The 27799-nt window shown below is 43.1% G+C and overlaps 1 protein-coding gene across 8 annotated transcripts; it reads left to right on the top strand.

Moving 5' to 3' along the window:
- Positions 1–131: 131 nt before the first annotated feature.
- NAB1 (NGFI-A binding protein 1) lies at positions 132–27799 on the top strand. Of its 8 annotated transcripts, none has more exons than XM_054830108.1 (9): positions 136–410; positions 5554–5722; positions 5958–6791; positions 12459–12592; positions 13595–13646; positions 20032–20142; positions 22458–22599; positions 23814–23963; positions 25085–27799. In XM_054830108.1, the coding sequence occupies exons 3-9, from the start codon at positions 5973–5975 to the stop codon at positions 25174–25176; spliced, it is 1500 nt and encodes a 499-aa protein (XP_054686083.1). In that variant the 5' UTR covers positions 136–410; positions 5554–5722; positions 5958–5972; the 3' UTR covers positions 25177–27799. The 8 variants fall into 8 exon arrangements, with proteins under 8 accessions (XP_054686088.1, XP_054686083.1, XP_054686085.1 ...); XM_054830110.1 differs by having other exon boundaries at positions 5554–5726; XM_054830112.1 differs by lacking the exon at positions 136–410 and adding an exon at positions 776–1201.

The following is a 27799-nucleotide window of genomic DNA, read 5'->3' as shown; positions in this document are numbered from 1 at the left end:
GGCGGGCGGCGGAGCGCGCGCGGGATCTCCCCATGTGACCGGGCGGGGCGGGGGGGGGGGGGCGGTGTGTGTGCGGGGCGGGGGCCGGCGGCGGGGCCGGGGCCCGGGGGGGGGGCGGGGGTGCCGCAGGCCGCTCCCTCCCGCCGCCCGCCCGCTCGGCCTCCGCGCACGGCAGGCGCGGCCGCGACGAGGCGAGCTGCGCGGGGCGGCCGCGCGGCCCCCCCGGCGGCAGCGAGGCGGTGGCGGGGACCGGCTCGCCCACCCGCCCCGTCGATGGGAAAGGAGGAGCCTGGGCCGGCGGCGCGCAGGCGGGGGGGGCGCTGGCAGGAACTTCGGCGGGGCTGAGTCTGCGGCGCCGGGACGGCATCGAGGGAAGCCCCGGGCAGCCGGCGGCGGCAGCCTACTGCAGAGTACGTGCGGGACGGCCGGGGGGGGGTGCGGGGCCGGGGAGCTGGGGCAGCCCGGTCCCGGCCCAGCGGAGGACGGCCGGAAGGAGCGGGCGGGTCGTGCGTGGGTGATTCCCGGAGCAATCCGGCGCGGGGGGGGGACGGGGAGTGGGCGGAAAGTACAGAAACGTCCCTGCCGTGTCTGCTGCCGCGGGGGGGGCCGCGGGGCGGGGGCGGCGGGGCGGGACGGATGAGACGGGACGGGTGGGGGCGGCGCCCCGGCAGCGGGCTGCCGGCTCTGCGCGGGGGTACCGGGGGGGGGGGGGGCGGCGCTGTGGTACCGGCCTGCCTCCCTCCCTCCCCAGGCAGTGCGATGCCGTGCCCCTCCGCGGCCTCTCCCCCCGCCGTCCCCCGCGCAGTGGTTCAGTTCACCCCCTCCCTCCGCCCGCGGCCGTTGGTGGGACGTGACGGGTTGTCCGGGCCCGGTGGCTCCGGGCGCCGCCGGCCGGGCCGCACCGGACCGGACCGGACTGAGGGGGAGACCGCCCCGCCTGTCCGCCGCCCGGGCACCCGCGCCCCTCGGTGCAGCCTTCACGGAGAAGTCGGCCCCCGGGGAGGCTTCCAGCGGGCGGCCGCTGCCTGTCGAGGGGTGCCGGGCCCCGGCCCGGGGCTGTTCCTGTCAGCGCGCTCGGCGGCTGCGAACTTGGTGTCGGGACCGCGGGGCCCCCTGCCCGCCTGTCGCTCTCCTGTGCGTCGGCTCCTTGCCGAGGCCTGCCCGGGGCCGGCGGCCGGGTCCCGGCTGGCATGCCGGGGCGGTAGGTAACGCTCCCCGGGCCGGACTCGGGTGGGACGCCGGCACCGAGCGGGGGGGGAACCGTGAAGTATTCGGGCTTTTTTTTTTTTTTTTTCCTATTTATTTATCCTTACGCGGTATTTTTTTGCACGTTTCAAGTTTCTTATTAGTAGCGGTGAGGTACGCATCTGTATTTGAATGTGAAAGTCACTTAATAGGTTGTGTTTTGGCACATCTCAGAGCTAGACAAGACTATTTAATTTGCTAAGTCTCGCTTCTGCAGCTACATGTAATTTTCTTCTCCTGCTAAAAGTCCTTTGGAAGCGCTGCAGAAATGTAATGAATATGCAAAGCAGCCAGCTCTCACATCCAAATCCGGTTTGTCTTCAGAGACTTTTCAAAACGCCCAAAGTGATCAAGATATATTATGAAATAATCACTTTTGCCTAAAATACAGGAATGTGATGTTTCGCACTTTCTCCTTGTGCGTATTCCTAATTTAATTGGTGACAGCTCAAATATAATTCACCTGAAATGAAAATCTCTAAAAATCGGTTAGGGTTGCTCAATTGCTCTTTACTTCTAGCACAACCTTAAAAAGCAGGAAAACTGCTAGCAGAGTCCTTGCCCTGTGCCGACATCCCACAACTCCCGAGTTTTCCTTCTCCCAGTACTTCACCCACATCGACCACCTGCTTGCTGCTGCCGCGTATCTTCCTGCCACCTCCGGGAAATGTGCAGCTTTGAACTCGGACCAGGCGGGACGGGAAGAAACGGGTGTTTTCCCGTGGTTAAAGATGTTGTGCTGGGCTGCCACTGCCAGTTGTCTTGATAGCGGGAGCCGGTTGCAGGAATAGGTTGTGATTCCTGCACTGATTGTTTACAAATATTTAGTGATGCTGTGTGGTGTCTCTGTGGTTTTTGTTTTCCTTTTTCCTAGGAGTTATGTTTGTGGTCAGAGTTAAGGTGACATCTAGCCTTTGGAGAGGAGGGCATGGTGCCTGGGGTGATAGATAGGCTGTGGATGTGAATGAGGTAATGTGGAAAATGAGAATGCATGGTTGCGGGTTGCAAAAATCTAACTTGTGATTTCCTGGTTCTTCTGTGGCTATAACAGTATGCAACCTTGCATATATTTTAAACAGCTTTTTCTGTTACGGGGAATTTCCTACCTTCTTTGTTTGTTCTATATGTGAAAAGTGTGGAAGACAGCCACTCTTTCCTGTGTGTTCCCACACTCCTTACTGGTATGGACGATGAACAAAGAAGGGGGAGAAGTAGCAGCTCAACTGCCATCGCTGCATTCATTTATTCCTGCAGACCTTCCCATGCCAGCTTCCCCTTCCCGCCTTTTGCTGTAGAAGGGTTTGCAGTTGGCCATACCTTAGAAGATCTGCTTGCTCGCTCCTAAGGCAGCAGATCGTTCTGTTTAGCTTCTTAGGGTTTGCCTGAGGATGTTACCAGGCTGTTACCCTGAGCCGGGTTTGTTTGGGAATGCAGATTAGAAAGCCTAAGACTTATTGAGCAGGCTGCGGAAGAGGGGGAACACAGGTGGTGCCCCGGGGTCTTACCCGAGGTGCGCTCCCCGGTGAGGAGCATACGCCAGTCTCCTGGCTGCGAGCTCGCCCTGTGTCTTCTCGTTGTGTAACCCCTTCTCATGCTCACCCTTTGTCCCAAAAGCATGGTCCCTCCTGCACTAAGAAACGAGAACAACGGTGGGGGAAAGCAGTACTTTAGGTCTCTTCGATGCAGTTTAAAGGTCACCTGAAAGATGTGTGGTGCTGAGACTCGAGTGGGTGTGCTGAGGCTTTGCCGTGGCCGGGTAGGTGAGCAGAGCCAGGCAGCAACACCGAAGCTGTGTGTCCTTTGGGTTAATGGTCTCTTCTGATTCGGGCACTGCTGCGCTGCTTTCCCAGCAAACCTTATTTGCTGCTTGTCCTCTTCCTAAGCCTCATGTTCTCCTCTGGGTCGACTAGCTTACCTGCTTTCTTGGCTTTGTAGGCTGTGAGCTGAGCTGAACCAGTGGAGCGGACCGGTAATGTCTGGAAAAGCAGTGTTAGCTGGAGCATGGTGAGGTTGTCTTGCAAAGGGGAGGGAACTTTTCCCTGGTAAAAGTTTAGAAATACTTGGGATGTCGTTGAGGAGGAACTCAGTTTAATGAGAGGAGAAAAGAGGTCAAAAGGAGGAGTGTGTGAAAATGTCTTCTGTGCAGAAATTGGTAGCGATCTTAAATGGAAAATTTGCACGGCCCTCTCAGGAGTTACTGTACTAAATTTGGAAAACAGAATTGGTCTTTAAAGCACAAAACAAAGGGATTTCAGTCTTGCTTTAAATGCAAATCGCAATGCAGCCTGAACTGTGGACTCACTACTGACGCCTCCATAGTACATATTAATCCAGTTTTATCTGTCATGGGGAGATTTGTTGATTAGAAGCCTCTGGGTAAAGGCAGCTCATGGACTGTTGCTGCTCTTCCAGCCTGTGGGCTGGAAAAATGAGCTCCGTGCCTTGCCTGGAGCTCCTGGGCTGTGTGTAATTTCACAGCCACTGTCCTCGCAAGATTCAATTTAACTCTCTGCACAAAGTCCGTTTATGTGGATTTATGTAGATTTTGTGCTAAGATGGATGACTTTCAGAGCAAACGGGTATTCTTGTAACAGTTATATAAGTTAATTTATAGTATTGATGGTAGAAGGTCAACATAATTTGAAATGGGAGGGTAGGAGCAGTGTACTGAAATGCCACTAAACCATAAGATGTTAGTTTTGTTTGTCTTGTCAAAGTTTGTATGGAATGGGAGGATTTTTCTAAGAACTTCTGTGAAGTAATGACAATTTTTTAAAATACTGAATTATGTACCATTTAAAGGATTATCTTAAGTGATTATCCTCATTTTCCTTGTTGCTGCTCACATCTTTGAGTATAGACAGTACTCGGTTGTTTTTTCTGCAATTGACTATTGTTTTTGAAAGCTAAACTGTATTTCTAAAATACGTAGCTCTTAAGTGTTTCCACTTTCACCCTGAGTTCCAAAGCGTGGGGTCTGTTAGCCCTTGAGCTCACCAGCAGCTCCTTGAGGAGGCCGCTCAGGTCTGAGCGGCTATTGCTGTCCATTCTGTTCCACAAATACCAGCGTGCAAAGAATGATACATGCAGCTGGTGGTTTTGGTTTTCGTTATCGTATTATTATTTTTATTTTTTTTTCCAGGGCTCTTCTTCCTGAAGAGATTGTTTGTAGGTATCCTGTTGCTGCCACGTACATTTCTGTGAAGTTTCTGTTGGCCTCCTTAATTTTATTTTTCTCTAGTAGAGTTTAATCAAAGTTCTGTAGCAAAAGCCTGATCTTTCAGATGCCTCCTGAGTAGAAGTTGAGTTCCGTTTGTTACATCTGTACATTTATTTTGAGTTGCTCAAGAAAACCTGCCTATTGTAAAAAAAACAATATGCAAAAGTGCATATTGTAAAAATAATTTCTGCCTTAGTTTTACTTTTGATTACCAGTCTCCCAATGCCCCTAAGCATACAATATATTCTTGCATCGGAGTTTTGGGGGGAGGGAGGTTGCACACTATTAAAACAGTTTCCCTGCAGTGTGTGCAAATTGTTCCTTAAGTGCTGATTTTTAGGTTACTACTGTGTGTGTTTTAAAGTGCAATGTGATAGTAGAGCCAGAGTAATGTTAGCAGACCAGCTCCATGTTTTACTCCTGTTACTTTCCCAACCAACTATAAATTAAATGCTTTAGACCTTATTGATTGGTGGTTTAGCTTAATACAGTAATACCGGAAATTATCCGCTTGTAGTTGTGAGAGCCATCGTAGAGTGAAGAGGGGTGTGTGAGAGATCTTAGAATTCTCTGAAGAGTTTATTATTTGCAGGATAACTGTGGATAACGGGTTTTATGAAGTTGAAACTTGTGCAAATGGTTTTTTTGCAGCCGTGAGGGTCGAATACTGCTGCAGTTTGTCTGTTGGGAGCCCTTAGAGCGCAGTTGCTGTATTGCTGAATGGTATTTCATAAGTATCAATGACATGCAGGCCCATTAGCAAATGGAACGAGCAGGTGAATTAAAAATAACGTTTTAACACTAGACGTGTTGGAATCCATTGGTTGTTTTTGCTTTGTCTGCAGATGTTGCCATAATTAGGATCAGCAGAGGCATTAAATCTTCTTTTATGTGGAATGGCAAAAACTAGAAATACTTGGTTCTGAAACACCCTTTTACTGATCCAGCTTCGTTAATCCTCAGGTTCTGTGATGTGCTCCTTTCTTCTTGCTTTCCTCTTAGAGCCCTCCACACTGCTATGGGGGGAAATGATTTGAGAATTAAGAAGAATCTATACTGATGAGCTTTTTTTTTTTTTTTTTCTTCAGGGTATCAAGTAGTCAGTAATTCTTCGGAGTGTTTTGCGATCATTTTGATCTGAAGATATAAAAGAGAGTCAAGTAGAAGCAGTGAGCAATATTGAATGACATTCTTGGGAACAAACATGAAGTGGGAATGCTGAAAACAAGCTGGCTTCATGTTTGAATCATCTTTTTTGTAGGTGCATTGCAACTATCTGCTGATTTGTTTTTTCACAAATGTTTCCATTAAGCTAACTAGTGAAAAAATAGAGCTATCGCCCCTTTTTTCATTTCCATACGTGCTCTTATATTGAGAGAAGGAAATCCTGTCCTCCGAGTTGACAGTCTTATGGAAGGATGGGCAGTGGGGGGACTGCATCTGGGCATCGGCGTTCTGGTGCTCACCTTCTCTCTGTTTTTACTGTTCGCAGGTTCTGTCATCCGTGATGGCGTCAGCTCTACCCAGAACCCTTGGGGAATTGCAGCTGTATCGAATACTACAAAAAGCAAATCTCTTATTCTACTTCGATGCCTTCATTCAGCAGGGTGGCGATGATGTCCAGCAGCTTTGTGAAGCGGGCGAAGAGGAGTTTTTGGAGATAATGGCTCTGGTAGGCATGGCTAGCAAGCCGCTTCATGTCCGAAGGCTGCAGAAGGCTTTGAGGGACTGGGTCACAAACCCTGGTCTTTTTAACCAGCCTCTCACCTCCTTACCGGTCAGCAGCATTCCAATATATAAGCTGCCGGAAGGATCTCCTGCGTGGCTGGGAATCTCCTGCAGCAGTTACGAAAGGAACAGCAGCACCAGAGAGCCTCACCTGAAGATCCCAAAATGCGCTGCCACGACGTGCGTGCAGAGCGTGGGAACAAGCAAATCCGATGTGGTGGGGAACTTATCGCTGCAGAGCGGCAGTGAACCGAGACTCTGGCAAGGACACCACACCACAGAGAGCGAGCACAGTCTTTCCCCAGCTGACCTTGGCTCTCCAGCTTCACCAAAGGAAAACAGTGAGACCCTGGATGCTGCCGCTGCTCTGTCAGTTGCTGAATGCGTCGAACGTATGGTTCCCTCCCTGCCCAAAAGTGACTCCAATGAAGTCAAGGAGTTACTGAAAACAAATAAGAAACTGGCAAAGATGATTGGTCACATCTTTGAAATGAGCGACGAGGACCCTCACAAAGAGGAGGAGATCAGGAAGTACAGTGCAATATATGGCAGATTTGACTCGAAAAGAAAGGATGGCAAGCATCTCACCCTCCACGAGGTAAAATCCCTTGAGCGACAGTGGGCTTCCTCCCCTATTCCTACACTTTTTAGGAGATGCTGTTCACAGGGTACGCTTTCTGTACGGGCACTTCTCACTGGGTGACGGGAGTTGTGTGTCCTACAGGAGCCCTAGGCAGTCTTGCCCTGCGATAGAAGTCTTGGGTGCAGAAGTACGCTGCCTTGGGTGGGTGGGTGGGTGCACTGATGACTTCAGCTTGGTGTCATCAGACTGCTCGGTCATTGGTGCGGCCTGTCAGACAGGGGGTTTAAACAGTTTGGCACTGAAATAGCAAACCAGTATTGCACTGAGCATGGCCCTTGGGATTCTAGGCAGTCGGCACGTTTTCAAAGCAGTCCTGTATTCATATTCCCTTGAGGCTTTGAGTAGACTGGTTATTTGGAAGATTAGTAACTAAAATCACTTGTGTCTGGTAACAGGATCACCTGGCTTGGTTACGATGCTCTGCTGTCTTCCCTCACCTCGAGACCCTGCTCTGTAGCTTGTGCCCTTGAGGTTAAAAGGATTCTGCTGATGAGGTCCCTAAGCCCAGTGGGGTGGGATTTTTTTTGTGTTTGAATTGGGATGAAGCTTAATTATACAACCTGTGGGGTTTTTTTGGGCACAGTTGTCCTAAGCTCATCAAGTGAAGTGCAGACTATGTGAGGAGGAAGGGAAAGGACCATCTCCAATATTGATGGGTGGCTGTAATTTGAAGGTTTGTCCTTTAATACCTGCATAGCATCTGTTCCCTCTTGTCCTTAAAAGCCCATGCGGGCCTCCTTCACTTCTCTTCTGGCATTCTTGAGGCTCACGCTGCATGTGTTGTAATGCAATAGGTGTGTCTGTGTGGGGAATAGTTCCCTAGTGCCAAAGTACAGTACAAGAGGAGAACAAACATTAATTCAAAACAGTGCCAAAACGCTGTTGATAGGAATGCCGCATCAGCATTTTCACAGTTAACAGTGATTGCAAAACTTCAGTTGGATTTAAAATTTGGCATGTAAGGCTTAGCTCCCAAAAGGAAAGGCAATGTTTGTGTTACAGGAGTGCCAAAAAAACTGTACTGGCTTTAGCCTTTTTTTGCTTCAAGAAGAAGTTTTGTAGGTGTGTGATCCATAGTGTAAGGCTAGGTTCTCTTTAGGCTTCTGAGTAGAAGGGCAGAAGGAAACAAGGCGTATTTCTTTACATTTTTGTTTATGTATTTACATTTAGAAGGCAACTGCACATCACCAGCAGTGACTTGACTAGGGCTTTTACTACAGGCTGGGGAAACGCTTCCAAGGGAACTTGTCAGTAGTCAGCCGCATTTCTACCACACGGTTTTAGTTGTACAGCTTTCACTTACGTGCTTTGTGGCTTTATGTCGACCACCTATAATCTATGAATTCCTCCACTGTGCAAGAACAGATCTCGTCTTACCTCCCTGACCTTGTGGAAGTCTCTCCCGTAACAGAACAAGTTGCTTATGAGTTGGAGGCAGGATTTGAAAGAATCAGTTGTGTAGATAGACGCCCTGTGTACGTTGCTGCAGAGTCAGGATTTGGAGAAAGGGGGTTCCCCCCCCCCGAGGATGGAGGCAGTCAAGGTGTGCAATGGGCGCAGCCTGTGCGCTTTCGCAGTCTCTCTCTGGGATAGCAGCTGCAGAAAATACTCTGAAATCTGGGTAGACTTCTTGTAGGATAATTTCCTGGCATCCAGCAGCGTAATGGGAGGTGGGCGCCGGGGGCAGTTTTTGCGTCAGGCTCAGGAGCGACTCTGCGAAGCCAGAGGAGTGGATAGTGGGGTGGTAGTTTGAAGGAGCAGGGTAGCAAAGAACTGGAAGAAAGGATGACTGCTCTGCCTTGTTAATTTTTTTTAGTACTGCACTACAGATCTTTACTACATCATTGTAAAACCATGTTTAAAAATGGAATGAGAGCATGGTTTGGCTTTAGGAAATATTTCTATCGCTATTATGACTAAGGGCACAAGATCAAAGGAGTATGTGGTTGACTTATGCCTCACTTACGCATGTGGGGCCTCGCTGAACTTGATGGGAACTGCACACATGCAAGCAAGAAGAATTTGCTCATAATTGGTTTACTGTTTGCTTAAAGAGGCCGGATTTCACAAAGTTTTGTCTTGAACAGTTTTCTCTCAATTTCCATTTTAAAGCAGAAAATATACAAATAGTACCAATGAGACCATTTTTTTTTGTTTTAAAATCTACTAAACCAGAGTTTGCCTTTTGTAAACTCAACTTTAGTGGATTTTTGGTTTTGATGGCTTAAACAATTTGCTGCTCGGAAGGAAGGACCTTGAACAACCAGGGAGGTAAGTTTCTGCTTGTCCAGAGACTGTTTCTGCACGTGTTAATACATTCCAAGGCTGTCATTCTGCCTTGCAGTTCAAGGTTTCTCCTTGCAGCTGGCAATGAACAGCTGAATAAACTTCACTATGAATTTAAAAAGCTTAAGTGGTGGTTAGCTTCTTAATGTAAAGATCAGGGTATCTCTGACTCCTCAAGCAGAGTGGAGTTGCATGCAAATTAAACTCAAACTTGATGGAATTATTAGTGGTGAATTAGTGAGAATATTCTCTGTTTCAGTACGAACACTGGAGTGTCTCAGGGCTTGAGCAACCCTTAGAGGCCAGTGGGAGCTGCAGACACTGCGCTGCTGTGGAAGTGTGTGTGCTATCGGTAGGATTATCTGTGTGAGGCACTCAGCATAAAATCTGATGCAGAATCTTTCAAAGATGTCCCAGAACTAATAAACGTACTGTCCTTAATCCATCCCATTGTCTTGGTATTGCACAGCTTTTCAAGCGGGGAGAGCACTTTAAACATAAAGTTGGACTGGAGGAGGGATGAATACAAGGCATGCCCTCGAACTCAGTGACCCATGCGTGCTTGAGTCAGATTTGTAATTTGCATGTTAGTATTTCAGTGCTTTTCTAGGTACCTATAAAAACAAGAAAAAAAACCCCCAAACACCCAACCCTGTTTACTAGTGTGAGAAACAGGAATAAGAAATGCAAGTAAAAATTTTTGTCGAGCTTGTCTTCCTTTTCTTTTGCTGACTCACCAAAACAGTAGGGCTTGGTATTTAATTACGTGGTTTTTAGTGGGGGAATCTATGAACCCCATCAGATGGGAATATACCCATCCCTCTCCGTGGAGCCTGTATGGGTATGTCGATCATTAAGGCTTTCAGCAAACAAAATCTTTATTTTTAGGCATGCAATGCTTTCTATCTGCAGTATTATGCCTCCTGAAAAGGCAGGAAGCCATGATGCACTTCAGTAAGTCTGGATGTGACTTGAAAAAAGAAACCAAGCAAAACAAACAAACAAACATTTGGCTTTTCTCATATATTAGGATAAACAGCATTTGCCTACAACTACCCAAAGCATTTTCAGTCTTCAGCTCTTTGCAACCTTTCAACACTTTATTGAGGGATAAAAAACATCTCAAATCATTTTGTAAGCATTAGCCATGTTATTCATCCTCTGCAAAGTAATAGCTATCACTGTTCCAGAAATTAATGCCTGCTTTGAATGGTAATTCTTTTCATCAATGTTGTATTAATCATTTATTTTTGTATCCTTCCCCCCCCCCCCCCCGCCCCATGTTTTTTCTGAAAAGATAGACATTGTAGAGCAACTGTTCCTGACTAAGGGGTAATAGTTTGTTATTTTAGTATGTTGTATTGTAGGCACCTAATAACCTAGAGATGTTTCACAGATTATACCTAAACTTCCCACCCTTGTACATCTCTGAGATTTTTTTTTTTTGTGTGTGTGTGTGTGTCTGTACAGAGACAAAAGGATCAGGCAACATACCTAGTTTGCCTGTTAAAGACATGTTTACGCTCTGATTAGCATTCAGGTATCGCAGGAAATGTCCTACTCGGATCAAAGCCTTTTATGTTAAACACAGGAAAAAATGCTTATGAAATACTGGGAACAGCAGTTCGGTGTGAGGTTTTACTAGAAATACTGCATGGGCACAGGCTGGTGAGAGAATCTCGGCTCTTCTGATAAGTGTTTTTTCAACCTCCCTGGAGAACAAGTGTCACATTAGGCAAAATTTTTTTTTTTTTCTAATGTGGATGACATCAAGTACTGCGACAAAGGACAGCATGGTTGTGTGTTCATGTCTTATGACAGCTTCTATCCTTTGGGGATGGAGCGTGCGGCATTTCGGGCGAGTTACTGGCCTCTGTGATATAATTCACAAGTAATGTTCCGCAGTGTGGTAGACAGCAGAGTAAAGGAGCAAGTTTCTTAGCCTGCTCCCAAGAGACGCCATTTAACTGCAGACCTGCTGGTCTGTCCGCAGCTTCACCTTCCGTTAGCTTCCATGAAAAGCGCTTCTTGTATGAGCAGCGGTTTTGGTGTCTGATGTCGCACGTGTGCGGTCCTGCCCGTCCTCAGCCACATCGTGGCTGAACTGCGGCCCTTCGTTGAGCTGCCAGGTCAGGGCACGGGGATGGCACAGCATGAATATGCTGACTGTGCTGTGGAAAACCGAGCTGCTTTGTAATATTCACTAGCCTGAGACATGCAGAACATATTGTTGACATTAGCAGCAAAGCTTAGGCTGTGCTCGTTTGTGAGAAGCCAAGCCTGTTCAAAGCAGCTTAATTTCCAGAAATAAAGAGTGGAAGAGTTGTGGGCGCTTTGGAAAAAAAGCACCTGTAGTATTGTGTTGGCCTCTTGCTGTTGTGCCTCATTACAAGTACTGGCTGTTCTTCAGCTGAGGAAGAAGTGAAAAAAGTCTCTTCAGCCCCTGCTTACTGTGGAAGGAGCAGGGAATCTCCAACATCTTGGGTTCGGTGTCTCTCCTTGCATTAATAACTTTGCTGTCTGTGCTGTTGATTGTAGGCTTTTTGGACAGCACTATTGCTAAGCTGGTGTAAGTCACGACAGTATCACCACTTCCTATAGGCTTCTGAAGAGCATTGCGAAACTGTTTTGAGCCTTAACTTAAGGCTTTTTTTTTTCCCCTCTCTCTATGAAACTATTGCCAGCAGCAGAGGCACTAGGAATGTGTCCCGGCAGGCTCAGGAAAACATCCTTGAAACAAGTTACATTTGATTCATGTCTGAAGATAGTCTTCACAAACATGAGGGTGAGAAACACAGCTAAAAAAAGTTTAATCATTTCTTAAACCATCACCTTCTACAGAATTTATGCTGTATTCACCAGGGAAAGCCATCTGTACCCACACTGTCAGGGCTTTTTTTTTTTTTCTTTTCTTTTTTTTTTTTTTTTCTCCCAAGTCCTGGGCATATTGCGTTTATAAAAATAGTATTCCCTGTAAACCAGGCTTTGGGAACCAAACACTGTGAACGTTCTGAGCTACTGTTTTATACTGAGATTTAATTAATGCTGGGATGAGGCACAAGCAGTGCACATTCAGAGTGCCTTACAATAATGTTTTACTTTAAAGGACATTAAATGCACCAACTACATTTATATCTTTTCTCTTCCCAGAGGCTTACCTGGCTTGGTAAGGGTACAAATAAATTGAAGAAACCCTCCAGGGTTTAGTATACGATTATAGGTAATTTTACTTGCCATTGAAATTTTTTATTATGTCAGAAGAACAGGTACTTTTACAAGCACAATGGGTGAAAGTATGCTAAATCATGAATCCCTGTTTTTGTGTTTAATTTCCAGCTAACAGTTAATGAAGCAGCCGCTCAGCTGTGTGTAAAAGATAACGCATTGTTGACCAGGAGAGATGAACTCTTCGCACTAGCTCGGCAAATCTCTCGAGAAGTTACGTACAAGTATACTTACAGGAACACCAAGTAAGGTTTTAATTAACTCAAAGGACCTTTACTTCCAGGGAACTAATCAGTCTGATAGCATTTCTTTTGAAGCACTAGAGACACTTTCTTCCTGCTCTTTAGCTGGCAAAGTGCTCTTCTGAGGAGGGTGGGAAAATGCTATTTAAGTCATAAAGCTTTTAAACTGCTAAGATGTAGCTGTCTTGAATTACCTTTTTACTTGCTCTCTAGTTTTCCAGATTTTGGGATGACAGTGTGTACTGAGAGGCATCTGAGAGGCTGGCATTTCGAGTATTTGAGGCATTTGTGTATTTCAAGGTTAATGGCAATAGGCAGAGTAGCCAAAGCTGCTTAATGTATCAGTTATTTTTTTCCATATACAGATTTGGCTTGGTAGCTTCCAGGGCACGGAAGAGATAAGGTCATAGGGAGTAGCTTACAAACTTGCTCTAAAAGAACTGAAGCTGAGTCCTAATTTCAGTTGTTACTGTTCTGTTAAATGAACTGCCCTGATGAAAAAGGAACAAAGGCTTATCCGCTTTTAAATAGGATTAAAACTTTAGAATTAATAAATATGATTGAAAGTCTTGATACTTTCTATATATTGTTTTTAAACGTTAGCTCCCTCATGTACAATGCAATATCCTCTCAAAGTACATTTTCCTACACTACTTGGAGCTTTTTATGGTTTTCCTTTGCTCCCCTTTCTTCCATAGTGGTTAATATAAACATACAGCCATTCTGGGGGAGCAATGCCAAAGGCATTTCTGTAATTCCCTGTGCTCAGGTAGCTTTCCTTTCTGTTTGGAAGAAGAGCACGTGAGTCTGTTGACACTTTTGAAATCGGCACAAGGCACTTGAGTGACACTTACTGCCAAGTCCAAGTGAATTGGAGGCTTTTTCTGTGCATCTCACTTGTTCTTGCCTGATTTTTTTTTTTTCTTGACTCTGTTTTTCATGATTATTTCTGATGGTGAGGGTTAATGCGCTGTTTACTGATGGTGTATGTGTCTTCTCTTCCAGATCTAAATGTGGAGAACGGGATGAGCTGTCACCAAAGAGGATCAAGATAGAGGTACGGTATTGTGACTCCTGCATTTTGACCTATGCATGCAAAAATTCACTTTTGTTTTGAAGGGATCTGTCTTAAGGAAATTTGTCAGGAAAACATTTGACAGACAGTTGATGGGTGTGAGAGAGAGAGGGGGAGAACATCACCATCTCTGCAAATGTAAATGCTTGATGGAGAAACCTGTAGGAGCAGGGGTAAAGAGTAGGATTTGCTTTATGGTAAAGTTACTCTGTGTTTTGCACTCTGAATGAGTAGGAGGGGGAGGAATGGGACTGACTGACTTCCTGTGGTGGAATAAGCTCAAGCGCTATAGGAAATGTCTTCCCGTAGGGCCTCCTGCTTTTAAGTCAGTGTGAGGTGGGGTTTTCTTAATTTGCTTGAGTCAGCTTTTGATCATGTCCAGGATGCAGAGCTCTGGGTAAGGATTGATGGCGGAATACTAGCCGTCTCTGACTACGCTATAAATTATAAAACTGTTCCTACTGAAAAGTCAAAAGCTAACTAAAAGCTGTGTTAAAGGAGTAGCTGCTGCCCGAGCATTCACACACCATTGATGGTGTCACACACACGCACGCTTTTAGGTGCATTTCCTCCTTCTTCAGGCTCGACCCTAGGTTTCCTGCAGCAGAGTCTCAGGCATTGGATTTTATAAAATAATTGATTTAATTGAAAGGTGCAGCAGTGGGATCAGCTCAGACTGGGTGCTTCCAAAGGGAGGGACCCAGATCAAAGAAATCCCGGGGCAATTACACCCATGGGTCCCATACGCCCACCACTCACACGCTGTCCACGCGTCCTTTAGTCCAGTGGTGATTTTTGGTCTGGGGTCTTCTAACATCTAATTGGATGATTCTTCTGTGTCCAGGCAGGCAGGCTCTTATCTTGTCGACTTCCAGTTTCCGCAGTTTTCCCCGAAGGTTGTAGCCTCCTTATCTTCTGGTTTGCACTCCTTGTGCACCTGCCTTTGCTGGTGGAACATGGAGAACTGACAAGTCCCAGACTTGGAAAAACACTACCAAGACATTAGTGTGATATGAAAATACTTTCCCGTACTAAAAGACTAAACACAGCACTGTACTAGCTGTTAGGAAAACTACTAGGAAAATTACTGAGAAAAATACCTCTATCGCAGCCTAAAGGCTTCAGCAAATCTTGCCGCTCATGCTAAGTAAAGCTGAGCAAACAGCACAAATCACACTCTATTATATCCCTAAGTAATTTATTCTAATTAAAACCTACTTATTTCTGTTAAACAACTAATATCCCTCAACAGCTGTGTCAATGCAAATGGTTGTGCCTGTAGATATTAATTTACAGTTTTTATAATTGTTTTTGTGTAAAAAGCACATGTATACATGGCTGATGTATACACCTGCACAAGATGTTGCTTAGGGAGATGCTGTGAGTTTCTTGTTAGGAGTGCAGGAGCAACATATATGTAGTTTACCTCCCCCCCCCCCCCCCCCCCCCGGTTACTACTGCTGGAAAGTAAATTTGAGGCCTTTCAAAAAGTCACTTAACATTTTTCAATTTTTTTTTTTTTAGATTATAAGTATGTATACCTATATACCTCATAAGAACAGCAGATCTTCTTTTTTAATGTATTTTTTCAAACAAATTACCCGTGTAACAGTGAAACAGTATCTAATTCATCCTTAGTGTTTGGGGGGGGGGTTTATTGTACTGTCTACTTCAAAAAGCGTAGGTTAAATGTGCGTTAGAATGTAAGCTAGGCCTGAGCTAGATTTCTATGTGACACAGATATGTGATATATTGTTTAACTGTAGAGGAAAGTTTCAACATCTTGTGGAACATGTTTCTCATACGTAACTCGGTCTGTGATAAGTGATGCACCGAATGTAAGGCTTTCATTTTTTCAGTAGTGCGGTGCTTTGTCACCTGTACAAGGGCTTTTCCTGGGAGGCAAATCCTGGTGAGAGCAGTTAGTTTTGAAAAGGCAATTATGAATACATATAGAGAAGTTAATATTTTTTATTTATTGTTCCATCAGTCTGTGTACAGTTGTAGTTTGAGTTCATGTAATACAAAATATACATGTGCATTGAGGATTTACTGGTAGCTTTGGTAAGTCAGTAATGTCATTTACATGTGTTAGGATTTGCTTTGACCTATGCATGTTCTTTGACCCACAAAAAAGAGCAGGGAAAAGCTGCATTAAATGATTTTTGTCTACCTTCATCATTATCTGCCTTGACCAGCGTTTTGCAGGATGATTACTTGAGTGTCCCCTCTTTTGTCCAGTCTAGTCTTAATTTATAAGAGCTGGTGTTCCTCTGCTTGAAATAATATTTCACTGACTATTAGATTTCAGCATTAGGAAGTTTTTCCTTCATTCAGTAGTAATTTATGATGAGCAAGTATCAAAAATGACATGCTGCAAGGGAGGTGCTTTTTTCCCCACAGGATCGGCATTGAAAGAAAAAGTAAAATTAAAATCCTAAAAAACACAGGCTGAAACTTTGGGTTTTTTTGAAGAGCAGGAAATTTGGAGCCTTAGGGGATGTGTGTGCTCTTATTTTCTGCGTGGTGAAGTCTTAAGAGTCTGGAAGGCCTGCTTTCTCTAGACACTTTTTAGCTCAGTAATTCTGAGAAAGGATGTTTGCTTGGTTTTCTTTTTATCTAAAGCTACCAGTCATATTTTAAAATGCTTGTGAAAATTTCATGTCCTAACTGTACAAATAACTATTTCAGAAATATTTTTTTCCCAAAGTAAGAAACTGAAAGTTAATTTAAAGGAAATAATCTTTCATTTGATAGCATAGCATTATTAATTATGAAATGACCAGTGATGTTATCAGCATAGATATCTTTTTCCTTACAAAATCAGGAGTCTTCTAAGGAGTAAACCATTACATCAGTGCATTATAGTTCTGAGGTACACTGTAAATCATGGACTTTTCTTCAAAGAAATAAAAAAAAGAGGCAGTATTACACAGTAGACCACTTTACATGTAGTTTTTTTGGGTTCTTGGGGCTTGCATTTGAAAAAAAAAAAAGAAAAAAGGTCCTTTTTAGTAGGATGTTTGGGGATTTAGGAGGGGTGTTTGTTTTTAGAAAGGTGAAAGTAAAAAGGAAAATGGTAGCAAATGCTGCAGATTTTTCCTTCTGTTCTGATTAAGAATTCCTTATTCTGTTTTTAAAGTTGTAATGCTTCATTGTGGCTCTGTTAGCTCACTATCATGCTAATATTGTGCAGAGGATCTGAACATGGGTGCCTTTTTTGGTTGTTGTTGTTGTAACTAGCTCTTTTTCTTTTTTTTAGTAAAGGTCATTTTGCCTTTCTGTTTTAAGGCACCATTCTGTTTTGATTCACCATTCCTTTACCCATTAGTCATTATTATCTCTGCAAAGCGTGGTCTAAAATACTAGTGCTTGAATTTGTAAAGGCTTCATACCCTGTTTGCATAGTGTAAAAGATTACTTAAAAAAAAAAAAAAAGGTAAGTTAATTTCCTGAAATATAACAACACTTAAAAAAAACCTCCAGAGAGACTCTGAAGGTCACCCTTGAGCAGAGCTGTGTGTGCAAGCTGCAAGCTGCGCGCTGCCGGGGTACAGCCACCATTGTCAATTTATCCTCTTCGTGAATATGAACCTCACACGAGCATTACAAAGAAACAATATGCCGTGAATTACATCAAATTACCTGTAAAAGCCTTTCTCTTCCCCTGTGAGCTCTCCCCCTCTTATTCGTAGAGTGGGTGGGCGAGCTGTGGGAGTGAAGTGTAGAGAGGAGAAGGGAAAAAATTCCAGGCAAATGACAGACTAAAGGTGTGGAGGGAGTGAAAAAGGGAATGGAGCGAGTTGGGATTTGGAAGCAGATGATAAAAAAGGGGTTGTAGTTCCTAAATCGGCTCTGGACAAAGAGCAGGCCAGGCGAATCAGGATGGAAACGGCGCAGCCTCCTGCAGAGCAAGGATTATTCCCACATAGGTGTTGCGGGGCGGGGGCACCCCTTATTTTGTCATCTTCCATGACTCAGTACCAGCGCCGCTCAAAGCAATGAGCTGTTGTGGCACCAGCTTAGAAAGCAAAACAAGTCACAGGTCTATCACGCAGAAGTCACGGAGGGAGAGGCTACTCATCGCTGCTGCTTTGCATTGGGGTTGACGAGGTTCCCCTTTAGAGTCAGCGCAAACAGCCAAGAGAGCAAAGAAAGAGAGGTTTAAAAATATTCTTGCTGTCTGTGGTATAAAGGAATTGTTCTGTGTGTCACTGTCTCCGTTCAGCTGAACGAGAGGGGTGGGGAGAGATTGCGAAAGCTAATTTCACAAAGCTCAGTGGGAGTCGGGGGGCACAGGCAGGAAGACCTGAGCAGAGGCTGCGAGGAAGCATCTTGTCTTCCCTTGGTGCGTATGGGTGGAGGGAGAGGAGAGGAGAGAAAAGGCCCACCTCCACCATTGCTGAGAAGGTTGAAAAGAAAACCAGTCGAAGTGTGGGATTTGTGTTTTTCACAAAAACAGCAAAAGCAGTAGAAGCTACTGTTTGCATAGGAAAAATGTCATTAGAGGGAGCGAAAAAGCACATGTGGGACTGAGAACATCTGCTGCACGAAGCTGCTTGAAAAACAACTGAGCAGCAGCATGGCAAAACAGAAACGCTGCACTGCTTGCCCGGGCCCTCCTGACCGCGGAGGGAAAAGGAACCTGCAGGCAAACCCCGTGCAGAGCAGGTCGTGCCTGGCCCAGCCTGCTCCTCCTCAGCCCTTACCCACGGGGCAGCGGGGAGGAGAGCAGAACAGCCAGCGGTGGGGAAGGGCTCCGGGAAGGTGATCCAGATCTGCATCATCATCCGAGAGTTGTCTGCGTGACTGACGGGTGACAGTCACGGTGATGGGCAGCCCGCCCCGCTTTTAGGAAACAGCCGTTGGTTTTGTGTTGGCAAGTGATCACAGATACGTTATTAAGAGCTGTGTTACCTGTTTTGTTGCAAAAATAGGATCCTGAGTGATAGGCTTTTGTGTATTCAGTTTTTCATCTTCCTACACATAATCGTTCTCCTCTCCCAAACAAATTCAGGTCTGACTATAAAATGGTCAGTGCATGGAAATGTACTGCAAAGCCTTTATTTCTAGAGGATGAGGTTTTGTGGCGATTTACCTGGTTATGAAATTTTGCATACCTATCATGTTTATTTTTTCCCTGAGGGAGTATGTTGGGTGGATAAAAGCAATATGCAGTGTTCAGACAGATAGTGGTTTTTCTTTTTTTCCCTGCGCATAGGGAATAGCTTTCTTGGCATAACGTTGCACCGAGGGCCTGGCCACCTGGCGTGGGTCTGGCCACCGCTCTGCAGGCCAGCGGGCAACCTGCCAACAGCATGGACCTTGCAGTCCTTCCCCTGTGGTTTTTCCTGAAAGATCGCTTTTCTTGTTCTTGGGCTGTAAGCCATTTGTCCAGCCATTGTCAAAAATGTTATTATTTACGTGGATGTGCCTCTAGAATCCACAAGGAAAATAGACCTAATTTGGTGTACTTTTGATACCTGGGTCTGCGGATCCTCGGTGACAGATGTCATTGTTTTCAGGTTTGGGTCTGTCTGAAGATCTCTAGCTTCCTCTCACATATTTAAGAGTCACCTATACTGTGATTTTGTAAACATTTCTGGATGTTCCTCTATTTTACATGAGCTTTCCCTCTTATAATGCCGAGCAGGATAAATTTCTCATCTCGAACCTTTGCTTCGATGATTAATTTATTTTAATGGAGTCTGGCAGGCTTTCACAGGAACTTTATTTGCTTTATTGGTACATATGCAAGCTGCAAAAGAGATTTGCATGTCATAAGCATTTGAGACTGAAAGAATTATTGAACCATGATTTCCCATAGTATATGAAGTCTCTGCTACCCTACTTTGAAAATGGTGATATTTCATTTTGTGATACTAGTATAGGTTCTGTGTGAAATATGTTGAATTTCAGGAGGCTTTGCTTACTTTCTCAAGGTTAGTATATCCAGCTGCTCAGTTTCTTGACTACATCTAAACTCGATTTCTTAAGAATCTCCAAAGCTGCTGTATGTAATGAGTGACAGAAACCATGGGCCTAAATTTGCCTGGCAAAGCTGAACGTAAACTAGTTTAATGTCAGTGACAACAGTAGTCTGGATTCACCTGAAACTGTGAGAGATGAGATATGATTGTCTGTGTATGCCACTTTAGATACATAGCAGTTGTAGAGGGGCTGTGTGTGTTTTAGGCACAAACTTAAGTGAAGTGGGTAGCACGAACGTGTAAATTGCAGTCTAGAATTTTCACAGAAGTTCAGGAATGTGTTGTTTGTTTGTTTTTACTTTTGAATATACAGAGAGGATGAAGAAAAATCAGTAATATGTTCCTCTTGGTGTTTGGTTTCTTCGTATGCTCTATAGGATGGTTATCCTGATTTCCAGGACACAGTCCAGACACTCTATCAGCAAGACAAAATGCCTCTTGCTTTGGCTAAAGGAAAGAGTGAAGACTCAACAGCTCTTAATTCCCAGGTAAACCAGCTACACTACACTGAATAATACAGGCCGTGTCTCTGTACATTGATTTTGATGTATTGTTTTGATGACTAAAGTAATTACTGTCAGTTTTCAAAGGCTACCTTGCTTAGCTGTGATTGCATCACTCTTAATTTGGGTTTACCTTGTGACACTGTTCTGACACAGTGCTACAGCTTTACCCTTGTTAGTTCCAAGGAGGTAAGGTCTATCTAGTGTAGTAGGCTTGAAAATATGTGATTGCCTGTTGGGAGCAAGTAGGGTACTATTGGTACAGTATGTGCTGTGTTACTTGCATTATTAGCTATAAATAGAAAGTTCAAGTTACTGAGTCTAGAGGAATAGAGTAGGCGATCTTGAAGTCTTCAGTTCTCACATTTCTTGTAAGAAGAAAGGCCAATATATTTAGGAAATAGCGAACCTCTGGGTCTGAGAGGATAAATTGCCTTTCTAAATAACATCTAGCCTGGTAGAAGTGCCGGGTTTTCAAGTATCCCGAAAGCTTTTTTATAAATGAAGACAGGTTTCCGATTCTTTCTTTGTCTTTACTGTAGTGTATTCCAGCCTTGAGGCAAAATATGCATCTCCTACTGCCAGTTGTTGCCAAGGAGGGATTTCATGCTAAGTTGCAACAAATTTATTTTGTATAGCTGATTTGGGCAAATGTAATCACCGAATTTTCACGTAAGATTACATTTAGGAGTTACACTCCTGTTTACTGAGACTAGATGTGTTACCCTGTCTTTTACCTTCTTCTATTGCAAAGTAGTGTACAGTCATAGAAATCCCTTCATTGTGGTACATCAAAAAGCAATTATGCTACGTGTTCTGATGTCACCTAATGATTAAGTGAACTTGATTTTTGCAAGCTTATTTTCATCTTGTATACGCTTTAAAGTTTTCGTTGGTCACTACTACATAACAATGGACTAGACGTTTATTTTAAGCTTCAGTGTATTTTCTGTGGTGATGAGAAGCATCGTTGCAGTTTAAAATTCTGAGTTTATCCCAATTAAACAACAAAGATGGCATGAGTGAGAAGTGGTTTATTCTTTTTAAAAATTATTTTACAGTTCAAAAGTTGTAACAGCAGTGACAGAATAGCAAAGTTAAAGCATGCTTGAAAGTAGTTTCTTTTTACCTACCTCCCAAGGCCAAGCTTGAGGTGTCAGTGTTCTTCTGCAGAACCTGATGAGCTCTAAGCCAGAGTAAGGAAATACCGGTCGTGCCATTACCCTGCTGTCAGGGTCATCGCTGTGCTGGAGAAGCTCAGATTTTGCTGGTCTGTTATGCTGTCATTGGGTTTGTGAATTGTTGAACTGTACTGAGTAAGCAGACTTTTGTAGGAAGTCAGGGCTTTTGCCATCTCCCAATAAAAGTTAAGTGCTCTGCAATTAATAGGCCTCTGTATTAGTTGAAACAATTATGGCATTACCTGCAAGAGAAGTGAATGTTTTCCTATCAATTGTAGATGTTAAGTTTGTACGCTTTCTGTTCTTATGTTCATCGTGGCTCTTCTAAATCAACTTTCTTGACTTGTGATTTTCTTTTTATTTTTGCAAGATGCTTATTTACATTTTCAAGAACAAGATTATATTCAAAGTTAGAATTCTCTTGGCATTAAAGTCAATGACAAACATTGAGACGCCATTTCCTCCCACATTGCACTGCATTGTTTAATTTCACTCTCTAGAGGTGTATAGGTCTTGTTCTTCTTCTAGACAGACATTTCACACCTTTATCCCCCACAAACATACTGTCATCCTACACTTTCGGAATGGCAGATTTTTAAGCTTGTGTAGTGCTGTTTCCTAAAATAAAGATTCCAAGATGTCTGGTGAAATCTTGGCATAAGTTTTTAGCAGATGTTGCCATTGCTCTTGGAATACTTTGTGAAGGCATATATTTGAACAGAGCTAACTGGATAATTAAGACATTTTTTGCTTTTCTTGATATTCTCTTCACGTAACCTACACTTTAACCTACAGTCCTATAGTGCAGAAAGTGATTTTTGTGTGTTTTCAAAGAACAGAATTTAATGTTGCATTGCTGGGTGGATGAACTACAGCAGCTTGCATTTTAAGTATTCTTAAGTGACTCAGATATACAGTATGAAAATCTTTATGGGTGCAAAAATATTTTGTTTGCTTGGTAGTTTTGAAGAAACTGTAAAGCACACATCTGTACATATGAGTCAACAAAAACCTATGTCTAGGCTGTTAGTCTTATCATCTGATATTGTTTTTTTCCCTGTGTTTTGACTCGCTATATGTATGTATATAGAGAGAAATTTTTTTTTGCTTTATTTGTAGTCGGAAAAGGTGATGGCAAAACAGATGGAGTTTCTTTGCAACCAGGCTGCATTAGAGAGACGTCTTTCCACAGGGTGTTACAGGCAAAACTCAGAGGAGCACAGCCCCAACGGCATGTCATTAGATAATGCTGATGGACAAGGTACGGTAGCTTCCAGGCATGGCATTGCTGCCAGCAAATGCACTTGATATTATGCAACCTTTGTCAGTGGTGTTATTTATCTGGTATAGCACCAACAGAGCATTGAGCGCTGAATGGACAAGACAAGATCTCTGCCCTGAGGTGCTTACAGTCTAAATAATGCAATCAGATGTACAGTCAGATTCTGCTCTGTTACTCTAATGTATACGGGCAAACTGCTTTCCCTATGGATAACGTGGGGAGGGCAGAAGGTAGGGCGCGCTACTATTATCGAGGGCAGAACTTGGTTCTGGCTTTATCCTAAGTATTGAAAACAGAGCAGAATCTTGCATTTCATTTGTGTTCTTGCTTGGTGGAAAGTGAAAGTAGAGCAGATAATGTAGTTGGTACCCCTTTTGTTTACCTGTTTGTGTAGTCTAGGAACAGAACCAGAGGAGCTGGCTATGTAAATTACTGAGTTCTAAGCAGCTTCTAATGGTCGTCTTAGTAGCTTGTTATTCTTCAAAAAGCTTACAGTTTTGTGGTTATCTCTTTGATTTACCAACTGACTATTCCTTAGCTTGAATTAATTTTAGGAGTGTTTGTTTTGTTTTAGCACTTGCTGTTTGGATTTCTTTTTTTTACTGTTGTGAAATGAGACAAAATGTTATAAACACAAGAAATACGACCAGAAGTTCTTGTATTTGTTTTTTTAAGAACGTTTGTTTAAGGGGGGGGGGAAGAGAAGCAGTAGAGGGAGAAAGTAAGGGAATCGATATAAGTAAGCATTAAAACATAGGTTTTCATTTGTGTATATTGGTCAAGCAACGTGGTACACAAGTATACAGTAAGAATAATGCGTGTGGATCCAGCTGTTCTTAAAAGTGCAAGTTTTCTTTATACCCTTTATCCACTGTGCAGTGGGAGTGAGAATTTTTAGGCTCTCAAAGGGATCGTGCAGTGGGAACGGGAATTTTTAAGATCTCAAAGGATTTTTTTGAGCAGAAAGAGTTGTTGTTTTGGGGTTTTTTTGTATGGCTGAGTGTGCCTTCCTATCAGTGCCTGTGGAATAGTGTATTTACATAAGCCTTGTTTTGCTAGAAATCTTCCCTGAGCCGCTGGAGTTTAGGATATACTTTCGCTGATAGAATTATAGTATGTCTTTAAGTCTCTACCTGTTTCTTAATATTGCTTTGCTTTTAATGCCTCAGTGTTTCACTGTGAACAAATTCCAGGTGAAAGACCGCTGAATCTCCGAATGTCAAATCTGCCAAGAGGACAGTTGCAGCACATTTCACTTGATGGAGAGCAGCATGTTGGAAAACCTCTGTGTGGTGATTTGATCCGGCTTTACCCCAGTGGTGAGGCAAAGTCCCAGTCCTCGGGTTAGTGCTGTCCCTTGTAAATTACCCAGCATGTCTTAAAAGCCTGTGATGCACTTACTAATACATGATGTCTCTGAGTGAAGAAGCTCATAACTCAGCCTGGCATGCTTTGCGTGTAACCTTTTAATCAAGGCTTTGGACAAAACTTGGAGTGGAATAGTACTTGCTGATCTAGAATTAGATTGAATGATATTTGGGAAAAGCTTAGAAGATGCAGTAACTAGGTTCAGATAAGCAGGTTGTAGCATGTGTCTGTCCTCAGAGAGCAGTATTGACCCAAACTGCTGCTGTTAAATACTTACGTTGCTGTCATTGTAAGGCAGTTTGATTAGAACATGGCTTCATTCTATATAAAGGAATCACTTTTTTATAAAAAGGCTTTTTGTTCTGGATTATAAAGACCTAACACTGTTCCCGTACTCTGAACCAAATAATGCAGTGTGTCTTTTGAACGGGGTTACCCATTCACTGACTTCTGCTCGCTGGTAATCTTGTCATGTACTTCTGGCATTGGGAGAAACTCATTCTGAGTTTGATAGAAGACAGCAAGAACCCTTTGAGAGATCTATATGGGTGATATGGGTTTAATACTCGGTGCACTGAGATAAAGCCAAGAATTCTTGAGACTCTCACAACTTTAGGAATGATAATAAAATCCCATCTGACTTTGGAAGATGCAGTGGGTTATTTGTAAGACAGGATGCAAAAGTAGTTGTTTTGAAGACTGGACGGATTCTTGCATCTTCCTCTTCGGTATATCACAATCTTAGCTCACCTTTTTTACAGTTTGTCCCAATCCCAGAGATAATTCAGTGAAATTTCTAGTTGGGGATTTTTACCAGTTCCCTTTCAAAATGCAAGTGAAGAGTGCATCTCCACTAAGCCCTGCTCCCGGAGAGAATGGAAGTAAATCTGTGGCGATTACTCTGTCATCACTGTGATGTAGCTGAGGTGATTCTAACCCAGCTGGGTTAAAGCCCGGTAGGAGGAGGCAGAATTTATTGCTTCAACTGTTAGTATCCATATGGTTCACGGACCTTTCTCTTGAATTAAGAACAGAATCTATTTGTTTCCAAGCAGTCTTTTTAACATCTTGTTTTCTTTTTCTTTTCTTAATGCAGAAGGCCTTGGTATTTTAAAGGATTTTCCTCATTCGGCTTTTAACAACATAGAAAGGAAGGTCATAAAAACAGAACCTGAAGACACAAGATAGTCATTCTGCTCTGGAAAACGGTGTCATAGTAAAGAATGAAACTTCACGAGAGAAAAAAAAAAAAACCAGCCTTAATAACCAGCGTTGCCTCATTCAAATAAGAGATTTCAATAGCCAAAGCCTAAGAACTGGTACAGTAATCTGTGGAAACAGGAAAGCAAGAGACACTGCAGACTAAAACAGTAATACAGGTGGATAAACATTCCTGTAAAAGTGGTTTTATAACGTGGGAAGATTCACAAGTTAATATTGTGGGTCTTCATTATTTAAGAATGTATTATGTATTTGTATAACTTATCAAAGTAAATCTAGATGTCGGGACGTGTATTGAGTCCAGTAGATGTGGCTACAGTTCATTTTACTTGAAATTTCAATGTCTACTTTAAGTGTACCTAGCGTAGATATGGTTGTTAAACAGTTGAATTAAAAATCCTTGGAGAATTAGGAATGCGAACCTTGTGACACAATTAACAGCAAGTTTGCAACAATATTTGTAGAAAAAAAAACGGAAAATGCATAAAATATTTCATGGTTTAAAATGTTATGTGGATATAGCATTTGATAGACCTAGACCCTGATTCTGTATTATAGCGGACGTACTTGACACTTAACTATCGTTACATCACTTTCAATGGTTTCAGCAGCCTTTGTGTAACACACTTACAGCATAATACCTACCTACAGTTCAGGAGTGTAGAAAATGCCAGTTAGAGTATGGAAGAGTCCATATGATTGGCTCCCATTTTGTTGGGGGAAAACTACAGTTTGATATACTGTAAAATTACCAAAATCTCATTTGGTAGGAAACCCAAGAGACCAAGTAGCATGGACAGGGCTGCAAAAATTGTGATTCAGACCATTATAACTTTTTGGACTTCTGTTTGGATTTTTTTTTTTTTTTAAAAAAAAGCATCCTAGATGTGGCAAAGATGAAATATGATGCAAGATTTATGCATCAGTGTAAAAGGTTGCACTTGATATCCAGAAACCATAAGATCTTTTGGAGGAGAGAGACAAGGAGTTATGTCTTTAGCATGTGACTCCTTATTAAGTGCTGTCCAGCCCACATGATTCTATGAATATACCGTATACTGCATACAGTATGCCAATCTGTTTCTTTATGTATGTGTTTAATTAACATCCGTATTCTTTATTTATTTGACAGTTTTTATTTTTTGTACATTTTCACTTTTGCAGATGTCATTTTATCTAAGGAGAAATAGTCGGCATGTAACTTTGGAATTTACCCTGGTGTGTTTGTGTGTTTTTGTTTTTTTTTTTTTTCTCCCCCCCCCAGCTCCATGCAACTCCCTCAGTAAGAGTTGCTTTCCTGCAGTCAAAATAGTTATATGCCTTAGCTTCTGAATACAGTTTTTGCCTACAACGTGTTCTGGAGGGGAAGAGGAGGGCTGAAGAAAGTAAGTTGCCATGCCAGTGGGTAAACTTCCATATTCAGGTGTGCACTTCATGTCTGCAGTTTGCTCTGTGTCATAGACGTGTATTCACAGTTCAGTCACAGTCTGTGTTGTACTGAAGCGATCAGCAAAATGTGAGCTGAAATGTCTACACTGCAGTCTCTTATCACTGTAAACATATCTAATATTTTATCACTTTTGATTTGTGGAACAAAGCTTTATAGTAGAAACACCAGTAAACAACTTTTTATACTATTAAAATGTTTGTTTTTTAAAAAAATGTTTCTTGAACTGTATGGTACTGTTTCACTTACTGAAGTATCTTACTTTAAGCAATGGAGTTCGCAGCTTTGCTGTTAGAAATAAGAGATTGAATGTGTAGTTATATTTCCTCTTTCCTGTTGTGTGAGCTAGTAATACGGATAAGATATTTCTTTGGTTTGTAACGTTAGCCAGTGCCCTGGTTAGTATCTGAGTAGCTTTCATGAGCCGTGTATGGAACTTGTTAAAGGACAGCTTAAGGTTTGAAATGTGCAGCTTGAGTGATAGAAGGTACCAAGCAACAAGACTTTAGAGGTGCAGGAAACGTTTTTTCAACATCTGTCGTGATCAAAAGTGGTGCGTGGATCACGGAAAAAGCTCTTAAGCTTGCTGGTCTCTTAATTAAAAGTGAGAGGAAGGAAAAAGAACTTGCTAAGCAGCACACTGTTTCAGTTGAGTCCAGAATTTTTTTTGTAAACACTAATGTATTAAATTTGCTATAAATTAAAACTATATAACAGTTATATTTTTGAGTTGTAAATACAGTACTCTGTGTCACGACCAGTTGGTTATCTCTAGAATGATATTTCAGTTTATAGTCCAACAGGCCATTTCAGTCTCAATAAGCTGGAAGCAATTTTTTTTACTGGTTTGCAGCTGTATGATTTTTTTTTTTTAACCTGGGGGGGGTGGGAGGTACATTCTGAGATTGCACATACATTTGGTAATAGCAAATACTCGAGCATTGGCCTTTCCATGACAAAGGTCTTGGTGGACTGCACCTTGGCTAGCCTCTGGAGCCACGGGTGAAGGTTCGCCCTCATCTGCTCTGGAAGGGTTGCTAAATTCAGGGTACTCTGGATCAAAGGCCAGCCCTGCAAATGATGCCTGTTCTTATTCACATGTTTATATTGTTGCTTACAAAATAAAATTCACCGTGAGAACTC

The sequence above is a fragment of the Grus americana genome, chromosome 6, assembly GCF_028858705.1.
Source record: "Grus americana isolate bGruAme1 chromosome 6, bGruAme1.mat, whole genome shotgun sequence".
NCBI classification, from domain to species: domain Eukaryota; kingdom Metazoa; phylum Chordata; class Aves; order Gruiformes; family Gruidae; genus Grus; species Grus americana.
Note: the sequence above shows the minus strand (reverse complement) of the source record. Positions and strands in the feature narration are given on the sequence as shown.

Bases quoted from the DNA above. Each gene is read 5' to 3' on its own strand.
- NAB1 (XM_054830108.1), top strand. From the start codon at position 5,973: ATGGCGTCAGCTCTACCCAGAACCCTTGGGGAATTGCAGCTGTATCGA. The intron at 6,792-12,458 runs GTAAAATCCCTT...TTTAATTTCCAG, and splicing joins AGCATCTCACCCTCCACGAG to CTAACAGTTAATGAAGCAGC. The intron at 20,143-22,457 runs GTAAACCAGCTA...CTTTATTTGTAG, and splicing joins CAACAGCTCTTAATTCCCAG to TCGGAAAAGGTGATGGCAAA.